This window comes from Alosa alosa, chromosome 1 (assembly GCF_017589495.1).
Source record: "Alosa alosa isolate M-15738 ecotype Scorff River chromosome 1, AALO_Geno_1.1, whole genome shotgun sequence".
Lineage (NCBI taxonomy): Eukaryota > Metazoa > Chordata > Actinopteri > Clupeiformes > Clupeidae > Alosa > Alosa alosa.
Window position 1 is genome coordinate 45,633,272 of NC_063189.1, and position 14,018 is coordinate 45,647,289.

At 44.0% G+C, this 14,018-nt stretch overlaps 1 protein-coding gene across 1 annotated transcript in view; it reads right to left on the minus strand.

The window, feature by feature from the left end:
* Positions 1–2,615: 2,615 nt before the first annotated feature.
* LOC125299994 (tensin-3-like) overlaps positions 2,616–14,018 on the minus strand; it is a 37,108-nt gene continuing 25,705 nt past the window's right edge. The window contains 14 exon segments of the mRNA XM_048251444.1: positions 2,616–4,478; positions 4,680–4,709; positions 5,342–5,410; positions 5,707–5,875; positions 6,064–6,141; positions 6,590–6,667; positions 7,061–7,156; positions 8,559–8,690; positions 8,862–8,948; positions 9,536–10,044; positions 10,410–10,536; positions 13,320–13,403; positions 13,865–13,909; positions 13,912–13,996. Of these exon segments, the coding sequence (XP_048107401.1) occupies positions 4,337–4,478; positions 4,680–4,709; positions 5,342–5,410; positions 5,707–5,875; positions 6,064–6,141; positions 6,590–6,667; positions 7,061–7,156; positions 8,559–8,690; positions 8,862–8,948; positions 9,536–10,044; positions 10,410–10,536; positions 13,320–13,403; positions 13,865–13,909; positions 13,912–13,996 (1,731 nt within the window). The 3' untranslated portion in view covers positions 2,616–4,336.

Below are 14,018 nucleotides of genomic sequence, written 5' to 3' on the forward strand. Positions count from 1 at the left end.
CTCTATATCAGGGGCTCCAGACTCCATCGCCCACAGCCTCAGCAAGGGGCAGGTAATGATAGAAATTCAAATATTTCAGTATAGTTGAATTTGTAGTCAGAATAGAATTTAAAAAAATGAACAACAGATTTTGCGATTTAAAATAGCATACACCATAATATAGCCTATTGGGCAACCATTTATTAGTCTTGGAGTATCCTGGAGTCAGCAGGATTTGAGAAGCTCAGACTCCCCTCATCTGCCACATTCCACGGTGCTTAGCGGCTTTGTCTGGGGCTTTCTGGAGTTTCCCCTGTCTCTTTTCTCCGGATGTTCAGGCCAGGCTAAATAAGAGGGAGGACCACGAGGAGACTCTGTGTCCTACAACCACACACCTGGCCCTGGGCTTCCGTTCGGCCCTCCCCGGGAATTCTTCACTTTCACCACCTGCCTGAGTGAGGGAGAGAGAGAGAGAGAAGGAGAGAAGGAGAGAGTAAAGAGAGAGACAAAGACTGGGAGAGCATTCTTGAATGTATTTTATGTATGTATGTATGTATGTAAAATATATGTATATATATATATGTGTGTGTGTGTGTGTGTGTGTGTGTGTGTGTGTGTGTGTACAGTTAAGAATACAATTATTCATACCCCTGGCAAATATTGATTTAATGTTGATTTTCTGTTAACAAAGATGTTTGTTCTGACTGAAAATGACACAGTCACATGACTAAAGGTTGTAAGACAATGTGGTAGAATCTTGGAATAAAAAAAGAAGCATTTTTATCTTTTTAAACATTTTTATGAAAAATGGAATGAACAAAATTATTCATTTTCACCCTTTTTAAATAATCAGTAGAAACAGCTCTCAAAATGGTTCTTATAATACCTACCGAGCCTCTCCATGTCTCCACCATGATTCTAGACTGCACCTTTTTAGCAGCAATCTGGGTTTTGAGGCAGGAACGATTCTCTGCCATCACTCTGGCCCATGTGCTCACTTTTTTGACAGATTAAGGTTGGCTGGGCCACTCTAAAATGTTGATATTGTTCTCTGCTATCCATTTCTTGCCTTGTTTGGCTGTATATTTTGGATCATTGTGTGGTTTAATGGTCCAATGACGTCTATTGGGGTAGGTCTCTCGGCACACTGCCTGATCATCTTAATGGAATCCCTTGTTTTAGTGTTACCGTTTACTTTGAGAAGGTCACCATACCATTTTTCATAAAAAAGTTAAAAAAGATGAAAATGCTTCTTTTTTTATTCCATATTTCTCCCACATTGTCTTACAACCTTTTGGCATGTGACAGTGTCATTTTCAGTCAGAACAAACATCTTGATGAAGAGAAAATTAAATCATTAAATCAATATTTGCCAGGGGTGTATATGAAGAGTTTGGTTCCAAAATGCTATAACCTCAATTTTAATGAATTTTCATAAATCATTTATTTTAATTTTGTTTTCCAAGTAATTTCAGTGGAAATGTAATTGGGTATTATTTGATTTATCTACTCAATCAAAACAACAGAACTGCAATTTTATTGATATTACCTGAAATACACACTTAAATAACATGACTTATTAATGTTTTCACAAATGGATTAGCGTTTTGGAACCAAACTCTTCATATGAAGAGTTTAGATTTACATATTTACATATGAAGAGTTCATATGTAGAGTTTACATCTCTTCATATGAAGAGTAGATTTACACACACAACTCCTTATATCTCTGTTCCCCACACTAGGCCTACTCCATAGCTCTCCCTCTGTACCCCACACTAGGCCTACTCCATAGCACCCCCTCACATGTTCTGTGTGCAAATACTGCCACCTGCTGGTAGGATTAGCAAGACCAGGACTGAGCCACCCATCCCAGTAGCTAAGTGCGTGTGGAGTTACTATTTCTGTTTATACCAAGCATAAATAGTACGAAGTATAAATGTTAGGCGAAGTATTATAGGCCTATACAAATTGAGATTCATCTCAGTCTGAAGAAGTTTTAGGTGTAGATGCTAATCTTAATAGTATTTGGTGATAAAACAATAAACATGACTAATTAGATATATTACATATTCACAACAAAACAACAGCACTGTCTTTACTCTATAAAGTCTAACATTGATATTGAGTCTATAGGTTCCCTGAGGATCATGAGAAGAACATATTTCTGTAAAAAACTTCTGAATTGAGCCAACATTTTTGTGGCTTACTGGGTATAAATGGCTACGTTCAGTAGGCTTTAATTAATCCCCAACCGCCATCTCAAACTAAGCTGTCATTTCCTCCTTCACAGTGCTGCACACAGACTGATTTGAACTGGTTGTAATTCCCAAAATCACTTATTCAAGAGCATCCCTCTTTTACCCTTTCATTTCAAACCCATTTAATATCCAACACATCTGGTTTCAGAGCTTTCAGCTTCCCCTTTTCCTGACAAAATAACTCTGATTTCAAGGTTCTTTTTAAAAGCATGAATGATAAGCTTGGCAATGGACATTTCCAGATAAAGTTACTGTAGCAACATTTTTCAGATTTTCTGAACTAATGCATTGTGTTGCAGAGGTAAAAGACCATATTGAATCAAGCGTAACAAGTTGAAAACAAATTGCATAAAGACCACACAATATGGAAAGGTCATGCTTATGACATCCCTTTTTATTTATTTACATCCATATCTTATAATGCCACTTATATCGAGTGGTTGGCCACAGTTCATGGAGATCAAGAAACACACATAGAAAATACAATACAGTGTCCTCTGGCAACTGAGCTGCAAGTTCATTGAATAAAGAATCTTAACAAATATCAAATTCCATGAATATACGCATTCATAGTCAACGCCATACTTCTCTATGGTCCCATAAGTCGTAAGTATATCATTCATGAGAATATATATTTTTTTAACATAGTTTGAGACCAAGTTGCTAAAAGCTCAGTGTCCAAATGTCTTTAAATGTCTGTTGACCGTATGACACATAACACCATAACCAGCTTGGAATACTCAAGCATTTTATCAGTATACATGATACATGTATGTTGCTAGCATTTCAGAACAAGACGTTTTGATCCCCATGCTGTATACTCCACTAGATAATTCTATATATAAAACTAAACTGATGCAAATGATGCCGTCTCTACAGTCGTAATATTTTCATCTTCTGAACACAGGCTCTTTGTAAGGTACGTTGTTAAAATAATCCAAGACATAATATAACTTTAGCAAATTATTAGATAAAATGCTTAAAGAGAATGAACTCACATTACAAAAACTTGCCGGTGTCAAGATTAAATCTTCAAAATATTAAGTTTGAATACATAATTCTGTGACTAATAGCATATAATTGAGCATCATGGTTTGGGTGTATTCATGGACAATATAATTTCATCTAATCATAAATACATATACATATCAGGGTTGACATACAAAAATAGACTTGTGTTGTTAAATTGCTATGATCTTCGTGTCCTTTAATCACATCTCAAAAGCTTCTCAACAAGAAATACTTGGGCAAAAATATAGAAACTCAAATCATAAAAGAGATGTGCATATATATTTAGCCAGTTGTAGATCAATTTCAATGTTTTTATTTACATCCTTTGCATAGATTAAGGGGAGCCTAACCTCTAGCTTTTCTCACTGTGGAGTTGAGCATATACATGCTGTAAGAGCATTGGAGCCCGTTCTGGAACAATACTAACTTTGTTTTTGAAACAACTTTGGTTGACCGCAAATTCTGTCAGTGACGCCTTAAGAGTACCCAGAGATAAGAAGCCATACACAACGAAAATGGTAAAATGTCTCTTGTATGCCTACATTGAAGTAGTAGGCTACTTCATATACGTTCACCAAAAAGCAGCACATATGCATCTCAGTTGAAAATTTCACTGACTCTTTAGAATGGACTGTTTTTTATATCACAGCATATAGTAATTTACACTCCGGTTCTTATAGTATCATTACGTTTTCTGGTGGCTATCTGATATAGCTTCAAATAGTCAGAGTTAATTCACATGTACTGTACAGTTTTAGACTTTAGAAAAAAACAACACTTGGAAATGGTTTGGAAATGATGATAGTAAAATAAATATGGATTTCATAACATACTAATACATAAATATACATACATGATTATGGGTCCCTAATTTTAAAGTACAGCTTGTGTCGGTTTTGCCAAGATCAAAGTCTTGTTTACACAACAAAAAGCTCTCCCATACTGTATCACTATGGCAACTGGCCTCCACTCTCGCATGCTGTTCATAGGCCACGCATGGCCACTGGCTTTCATTTCCCAGGGAAAAGCATAAATAACCACTTTCAGCCCCTGATGACCCCTTTCATATGCACTCAGGTGACCGCACTAGTTCTTCTGGGAACCAATCATGACCTTGGACACAAAGTTGACGATGGCACTAGCTGGTTGCTCCGGGTCGTGCTCAGCAAACAGGTGGCACACATTGTCCATGGCACTTCCTGTCTTCCTCGCCACAAAGCCAAATATCCTGCAACACAGGTAGAGGTCAGGTAGAGGTCAGGAGAGAAGGCCATTGTAACGCTTCAATTTAATTCAAACACATTCTAGATGGATATATCAAAACACGGTATATAATATTCACTCCATGGAGTGCATCTAATCATGTGTTGGTCTTTCCTCATAGATGCCATGTGAATATGAATTACTAAATCATGGTTAAAGAACTCACCTTGCTGAAGCACAGCCATCTCTTTTCCACCTGAAAGGCAGGAGCAACATCAGTCAGTATATGCAGTCATTCAGGCCAACACTGGGCTGTGGACATTTGATCTACTCCCATCAGCACATACAGTGGGACAGCCATTTGTGTTTAAGCAATAAGCCCCGAGGAGGCCGTAGGTTACAGGGATTTTAGCACAGCTATGGGGTGTTGTGTGTGTCATGCCTAAACCCCCCTTAGCTGTTCTAACATCACTCTACCTACGGACTAGAGTAGCTTATTGCTTTTCTAAAACGGTTACTAAATATACCTGGCAAGATTTCACAAATGATTTATTCATAGATAATCAGTCGTCCACCAAAAAATATACTCCCTCTATCAGAATGGTTGCCAAGCAACATTGAGACACAGCAACTAACTTTTGTATCAATTTGTGGTAGTGCAGTAATACAGAACCAAATATGGCCAATGTGAAGGGTTATGCTGGGTGCTACATCGGCATCGCACAAGATTCAACCAATCATAATTAAGGGCCGGAACTATCCGTTTTAAAATATCCATTTTAGCACACTGTTACACATGCACACTGAGTCACATAAGATTAGAACATGCACCAATTATGTTTCCTCTTTTGTTTTTGACAGCATGAGGGTCAGTAGGCATGCACTCACTTTCTGTCTTGGGGGTCCAGAGCACAGAATATCACTGTGTTCACTGCATAATGTCTCCTAAAGAACAGTCTGAAAACAGATGAGACAAGTCATTAGAACACTTATCAAAGTATATCAAATCTTTGGGAAATATAATGTTACAGGTATATTTACATCTGTCTGTATCTGCATCTACATTTGAGTTGGAGAACTACCGTTTCTAAACGCCACTAAAATCCAAATTTTGGTCTCTCTTAGCTCCTGTGTGTGTGTGTGTGTGTGTGTGTGTGTTGGTGTATGTAAGCGTATGGGGGTATGTAGACCAGCATTTTTCTAGCAGAAATGCTGGTGTGTGTGTGTGTGTGTGTGTGTGTTGCGTGACTCACTTCCTCTGATTGTCAGTGAGCGTGATGCCCTGGGAGGACACTTTGAAGTGCACCACAGTGGAGGTTGGCAGCGGGCTCATGCTGAGCACTTCCCCAGTGGCCTTCTGCACCGCCTGGCCGCCCGTCAGAGACTCCATCTCCACCGAGCCCAGGAACCACACGTTGCACGCTGGGGAACCACACAACAAACCCAGCTGATTGCTCCAGCACAGACAACAACTGACACGCTCACACGGGACGGACACTTAGCTCTTATCACTGACTCAAGAAACAGCACTAAGTCATGAGTGTTGCTGGACTGTCCAGAGAGAGTGGACTGTGGGAGTGTAGTAAGGGGTGGCGTAAGGGGACACCTACCTGCCCCTTGCTTGAGGAGCTCTGTGGCGGAGTTGGTGATGGACTGGGTTGTGGTCTCCACTACGTCCTCCAGGGGATCTGCATGGGGTGGGCCGGAGCGGGAGTGAGAGTCACATCAGACAGTTAAACAAGACAGGAAAACACCATGGAGATACATGTGCTTCATGGATGTGTTGGTGGCTCATTACACATTTTAAAGTACATGCAATATTTTCTTTTTAGTTTCCAGCTCTTTTCTCTCTACAAGGGACGTTTGTTTATAGTGATACGAACAACATAGTGATAAATTCTTTGACATTAGTGGAATAAAATATTCTATAACTATTAACACTATTAAGACAATTTTTTCAAAATTCAACCAGCATAATCTAGACAAAACTCTTTTTCTTTTTACTGAAAGCCCAGAGCTTGAATGTGTGCTCTGGACTCAGAGCCATGAATCCTTTGGGACCCTGGCCTGTTTATTTGCTCTCCCACAATCACGTGTGTCTGCCATCGAGCAGCGCTAATGGGGTTGACCTCTCACCTCTGTCCGGGATGATGAGCTTGCAGGGCAGAGCCAGGGGCGTGATGGAGTGCTGGCACACCAGGGCGGTCAGACTGCCTGAAGGACACATAGGTCACACATGTGGTTCACTTGTGCGTTCACAAACTACATGTCCCTCGTCTACCTAAAATCCATATCAGCAAACCTTTGATCCTGGAGTATGCCATTACAAACCATATATAGCAAAACAGCTCAATGTCTGCACTCCACGGGGTCTCTACCATTGACTGTATATTGTATATGTTTATGGTCTCTACACACAGCAAGCCAATGTGACAGTGACACTAACAGACCACAAGGGGGCTCTCTTTAGCAATACCACCACAGAGACCTCAGAAAACATGTGCTATGATAGGTGAGTGCAGCCAAACAGTGGCTGTGGCTATGCATCCTCATATCAGTACAACTTCAGGCAATGGAGACTGGGTGAGTATCAGGAGGAGAACTTACCAAAGTATGGCTCATTGGGACAGCCCTTCAGCCGCACGCCTTTCTGAGTACACTCAATGAGGAAGTGACGAACAAGCTCATTGGACAGATCTCCTCCTGAGAGAGGTGGGGGTGAGAGAGTCAACACTTATATCTATATTTTTATGTCAAAGCTCAGTTAGCTTTTGTAATTCAAACAGTGGGAAAAAAGCAACATGAATCTGAACTTTACAAGAACATGAATGGATTTGAAACACATAAAATGCATAAAAGCTTACATAATTTAAGTTACAAAGCGTAGATAAACAATATGTTACTTGGCAAAGGGTCCTCTGAAAGGCTTAAGATTTCCTTGGAAAGTTCTCAAAAAGTTATCCCCCCAAAAAACACACACACACTCACTCACACACACAGACAAAAGGCCAGCGATAGAGTTTCAGGTGTGTAGGGTGTGAGTTGTGTGTGGGGTATGCACTCAGAAGACATGGAGCCTGTGTAGTGCTGCTTGAGGGGCCAGTCTCAACAAAGGGCCTGTGAGCTCTGAACTGGACTGGTCATTATGGGCAGAGCAGCTGGGCAGTGGCACACAATGGGCACCCAATGCTCCCTCCTGTTCCCCTCTAACCCGGCCGAAAGGGAGAGAGAGAAGAGGAAACTGATCTGTTGCTATCACCATGAACAGGCCTTTCAACCTCCCAGACAATGTGTGGTAACTCCAAAGCATTTCTTTATTTTTTTAAATGAATGATTAAAAAAAATAGTAAATGTATTTTATGATAATAACATTGCTTTTGCGTAAAATGTTTTTATTGTAGATATGAGTGTATTCAGAAAGAAAATTCAGTTCAATTTTACTATGTAAATAATATTATATTATGATATGCCTCCAGGTTACTTCTGATACAATCTTAACAGATTGGTCATGTTATACTATATGTCATAAATAGCAACCACTCTTCAATGACAAGGTTGAACTTCAGCAAATTCAGATTTATGAGCTAAAAAACTAATTGAATCCTTTTCCCCACTTGTTGCAGTTAATCATTTCAAGACCTCTTTTTGTCATCGTGCCGTCACCATCTTGCAAACGTGTAATGTTATCTGACTGACTCAGGCAGTGTGATTGAAGCTAGGTGAGCTGCATTGTAAAACCCACAAAGACTTCCAAAAGCCTGGCCGCAGGAAGCATACCATATCTGCCCTCGGCCTGAAAACAGAAAGGGAGTGGGTGGTGGCGGTGGGGGCGCTGGTGATAGGATGGGCTGAGCGACTGGGTGTATGGTGGGTTCACCTATCACATTCCACTTCTGGCCATGGGTTCATGAGAGGGTTCCGTGTAACGTTAGAAGGCTTTCATGCCACTTGAACAATTCCCCAGATACTGTAAGTTTGCTCCCCTGACTAGTCCCATTGTGAGTAGAGAAGGTTCTGGAAAATGTCACCCACTGTACGCCTGTGTGTGTGTGTGGTGACTCTCTTCCCAAAGCCCATCCCTGACCCCTCTGCCGCCCATGCCTACCTTTCTTACTCTGCTGTAGGACTGAGGGCGGGGGTGTGGCCACCTTCATGGCCAATCCGTACGCTCCTCGGAAGGAGTGGCTGTCTCGCACGATGAAAGAGCCCGGTTCTTTGTCCTTCAGGACAGCAATGGCTAGACATTGGGCGACAAAGATAAGCTGATCAGTTCCGTTCAAGCATTGTGTTTGAGTTCAAAGGTCCCCAGTTCTTTGGTTATATATAAACATTACTTTCAGTTTTAGCTTCCATGCCATTTTGCTCTATACAGAAAGTCCCAGTACAAGTGAAAAGACCAGTGTCTCACCTTGGTCCCGTGCGATGTCAGGCTTATACCAGAATTTGGATGTATCCTGAACAAACTTCACAGTCACTTGTTTGCTTGCCAGCACATCTGAAAGCAGTCAAGAGATTTCATCATCACCACAGCATTGCACAGCCATGCACCTACAGCCAATCCTAATTTCATACACATGTGTTAATCTTAATTTCATCCACATGTGGCTTCAACAAGCTACCACTACAAAAGGGTCCTATGCCTATATACTATGACACCATCGCAGGTTCCCGCAAGCAAGCTGCCCTCTGGAGCTGAGAAAATATCAGAGCACATCGCATGTATCCCTCTATGTCCATGTTATGAAGACTGAAACTACAACTCCAAACTGAAAGTAAGCTCACACATTTCACTTATCTCTCAGTGTTTTTACCTTGATCATCAATTTACTCACACTGCACATCACTGCTGTGCAAAAAGGGTTTGGTGTAAAACTAAAATTCAATTCAAAAGCACAATTAACCGGAGTGCTGTGGTGGCAAGTGGCTACCACACTTGAATCCCGTGCACATCTTCCCGATCCCACCATAACTCATCATTACCACTTGCTTCACTGATTATCTGAATAAAGGCAAAAGCCCAAAAATCTATTTAAAAAAGGATTACTGTGAGGTTAGTGAAGGTGAGAGTGTGTGGCTGTGTACCAGGGAGAGGTGAGGAGGTGCCCGGCGTGCCACGGGCCTGCATCTCGGGCAGCACGCTGGGGAAGGGGATGCTGAGCGAGCTGCCGCTGTGGGGGCTGGAGAAGCCGCTGAGTGCCGGCGAGGCCGAGCCCAGCGAGTGCTCCCCGTCCGACGCCCTCCTCTTCTCGGGGAGCAGCGGGGGCTGGTGCAGGGGCTGCTGGTGGAGCTGCGCGCTCAGGCCCTGCGTGGCCTCCACCAGGAGAAGGCCGGCCGCGGGGCCCAGGTCGGCGGGGGTGGCCAGGCCGTCGTGCTCGTCGAAGCTGCGCGCGGGGCTTCGGCAGGAGGCGTAGCGGGCGGCGCGGCTGCGCTGGCTGCCCCGGGGAGAGCTGTGGGCGTTGGGGGCAGGGTGAGGGTGGTGGCCCGGCGGCGACGACTGGTGGTGGCTGAAGTCGGTGGTGCCGGAGCGCTGGGGGGGCAGGGAGGCCTGGCGGCACAGCAGCGGGCTCTCCTGCCACGGAGACTGGACCAGACTGGACAGGAGATCAGACGAGAGGGTCAGGGAGCAGACGTAAACTCACCTCCCAAACCAGTACTGGCGCTAGAGCAAGCCGCTCTGTGACAAGGTCTGTTGTGACCATGTCTATTGTTAATGAATCAAACTGAAACAGAATTGAACTTGAATATACTGTAGATATCGCACATGACGAAGATCTCGATGTAGATCAGGCCTTTGTCAGTCAAACATAACCTCCTTATGAGCTTGCATTTATGAGTTTAAAATCTAACAAATTCACAGACGTGGGCACCAAAAATACGCACACACGCACACACACACACACACACACACACACACAGTGATACATTAACTGCAGCATAAAGCTTTAAAGTCACATACTTGTCTGTTCGGGTCAGAGTTCCCCCGAGGGTTGCGGAGCGACCAAAGGTGTGGTGGCAGGCTGGGGAGTGGTCAGGCAGGCCTGGCTCTGTGGCGTGACCCATGATGTCTGTGTAGACCCTGGAGTCTGTGGACAAGCATACCCAAACATGAAGCCACAGTGTCTCCACATTCTCAGACACACACAGGCAGAGATTACATTCATGTTTTAGATGCCTTTCTGTGGCAACCTGTCCATTCATATACAGTATATATCCATCTCTGCAACAGATCTGTGATAATCAGCCATTTATTTAAAGGCTTAACCTTCGAAAGCTCACAAAAACAACAACAACCGCAACAACAACAAATCACTGAGATTGTTAACGTCCCAACAAACTCTTGATCTGCACGTAACTAGGTGAGAGGGCAGCCAGTCAAACAGCATGGCACATGTGCTGACGTCAGGCACTAGCAGCAAGTCCCGTCATGACGCCACGGCACGACTGCCCCTTCCTGTGGTCCCTGGCCAGGAAGTGCAGTACACCAAACTGCTGACTAAACAGCGTCCTCCTCAGCAGCCCTGCCCTGTACCCCCGCCCCACCCCCCACACCTCTTCCTCCTTCTCCCTCTCCTCCTCCTCCTCCTCCTCCTCCTCCTCCAATGAGCTCGGGCGGTGTGCGAAGAAAGAGAGAGGGAGCGAGGCACTGAAAAAGGGCTCTGGGCTAATTAAGAGAAAGCTTTTATTTCATCAATCTCCCACTTGGCATTTCCCACAGGTAGCTCAAACCAGCGGGCGACAGCCACTCACTCATTCACCAGCTCCCAAGGGTTCACGCCAAGTCAGGGGTCTTGTGCGACCTGCGTTTTTTGTGCAGTTGTCCATGTGTGCACACATGCGCTTCTGTGAATGTGTGTGTGTGTGTGTGTGTGCGTGTGTGTGTGTGTGTGTGTGTGTGTGTGCGTGTGTGTGTGTGCGTGTGTAAGGACAGGGGCCTCTCATGCATCTCTGTCTGTATTTGCTTCTCTCTCATTCCAAACCCGGGCGCAAGACTGAAATCCCGGGGCCCTGCGCCTCTGCCCGTTGTCCCAGAAACGCTTCAATGGAGCCTCTGTGTTTCCATCACAGCGCCTAAGAGTTACTCTCACGGCCGCCATGACAACAGACCAAAGGGTCAGGCACGGACAAACACTAGAATATGGGTCACGACAGGAAGTATCACGGCAAGTAGGACACTGTCACTCAACTGTGACAAAGCACTCACTTTCTTTGAAAGTCCACACAAAACTGAGGATACTCTAAAGCCCCACAACTACTCATAGTTAACAATGTGCAAAATATGAAAACACGCCACAGCCTGCAATGGTATTGCGCCATTCTTGATCTTGATAATTACAGTTCAAAGTCAAAAGTTACAAAGGTTAATATACAACAGACCAAACAACAAGACAAGACCAAATATCAGATGTAGCCAGAATTCCTGCACATCCAAGTTGAGAAAATGAGCAGTTGGTGAGTGGGGTCTTTTCTACATAATGGTCACAAAAAGCTTGGCCGTAAACGGAGAGCCAGTGTGAAACACAAAAGCATGAGGGCCTGGCTGTGTGAGAGTGAATAAAGGGGACTCCTGCATATATGAACAGTTGTGATTTTTTTCACTGACCACTCATCCATTGTTCAAATGTCCCCGCAATCTGCTTCCTCCAATCAGTGGCTTTAGCCAGGGGTCAACGGAGCACATATGTTGACCCTTCCCTTCACAAAGCCCTGGCATTTTAATACGTCCATTCGTCTTCGGCGGCCCGGCCTTATCTCAGCAGCAGGACAGAGCAAATTGTTCTCTTGGCCTTAAGGAGGTATATCAGATAGGGAGTAGATCTGCTGATCACCCCCTCCCTCCTCACCTCTTCCCAGTCCTGCATGTGCTACCAAAATAAATAGGCATGCTATTTTGGGCCACATTGTCCAATTCAGTTGTACATGTAACATCTGATTGATGTGGGAGGCAAACGGATGTAACTATAGCAAATATAGATCTATGTGTACAGGCAGATCTTTGTTAAATCGGAACTGGGGTTGGGAAGTGGGTTGTAAGACACTGGTCTAAACCCACTGATCATCTGTGGTCTCCTTATCTAAAGCTTCACGTTTGTGTATTGGTGATTCCTAAATCTCATAATCAGGGACTTCTTGAAGCCTGGCCATGGTGAAGAGTGGTGGGGAACAAACTGTTTTTGTACTTAAAGGCATCCAGTGGTAAAGTCATCCAGCAGAGTTCCACGATTATTTTCAGTGGACGCCAGATGTCCGTGGCATTTCGTTTCAATGCCAACCTTGCGGAGGCTCTTTAAATTAAAAACAGATTTAACCGATATGACCGAGGTATATGTCTGTCAATGAAGCAGAAATATCACAGAACTCTCAATTAGCCAGGCGTTCAGTAAAAAAGAAAACCATTCAGGCTCGGTCAAAAACAGGGTGTAATCGGAACCATGCAAACACACGTCCTGGGACACATTCCAGTCACATTCCACACATAGCCTGTGGGCAGGGAACCAAACGCCAGGCAAAACACAAACACGCACCAGATGACTCGAGTGCAAACGCTGCCGTTATCACCTGTGCTCTTCCCTAAGCTGAACAACGCCACAGAGCCATACATAAACACATGGCCACTACATCCTCACCTAAAGAAAAAGGTCATCGATTCAAATATTCACAGATTCACTAAATGGCTCCAGGCTTCTTTGGATCTGTGCTGCCAGGGATGAAGGGGTTCCTTTAAACAGTGAGTCTTAAAAGACAACTGTCTCGCAATGAGGGAAAGGCCAACCAATAACTGAAAACTCCAAGAAAATACTCCTATGACCAAATCATTACTTTCTGATCTCTATGATAGCAGAAATAGGAGTAATGGTGAGCAGCTTACCCAGATCTGGCCTGTATGCTCCATACATTTGCATGCTGGGAGATGGAGTTTGCCTGAGATGCAGGAAGTCTGATATATTTTTCACTGGGAGGAGAACAAGAAGGAATATCAGGGTCAGTGTTTGGAGATCTCTCATATTGTGTGTGGTGTGTGTGTGTGTGTGTGTGTGTGTGTGTGTGTGTGTGTGTGTGTGTGAGCCTGGTGTGTGTGGTGTGTGTGTGTGTGTGTGTGTGTGTGTGTGTGTGTGTGTGTGTGTGTGAGCCTGGTGTGTTACTGGAATGTGACATATGAGTATGAGGGTATTGTGTCTGTACATGTACTTGAGCGTGTAGGAAGGTGAGCCATGGTTTTGTATTTCTATTCAGTAAGTTGACTGTGTCGCTGACAATGTTGTGGGAGTAGATGTGTCACACTTGATGGTAAAGGTTAAACTGTGTGTGTGTGTGTGTGTGTGTGTGTGTGTGTGTGTGTGTGTGTGTGTGTGTCCCCACTACCGTGTGGTGTGGTGTGGTGTGTGTGTGTGTGTGTGTGTGTGCGTGTATTACCGTAAGGTGTGGGAGGGGAGATGGGGAAGGAGGGGGTGGGGGGACCATGTCACTGCCAGCTTCCACACCACTGTCCAGCTCCACACTCTGACTTCTGTAGTCTAGACTTTCAGCCCTGTAAATTCCACTATGCTGGAACACACACACACACACA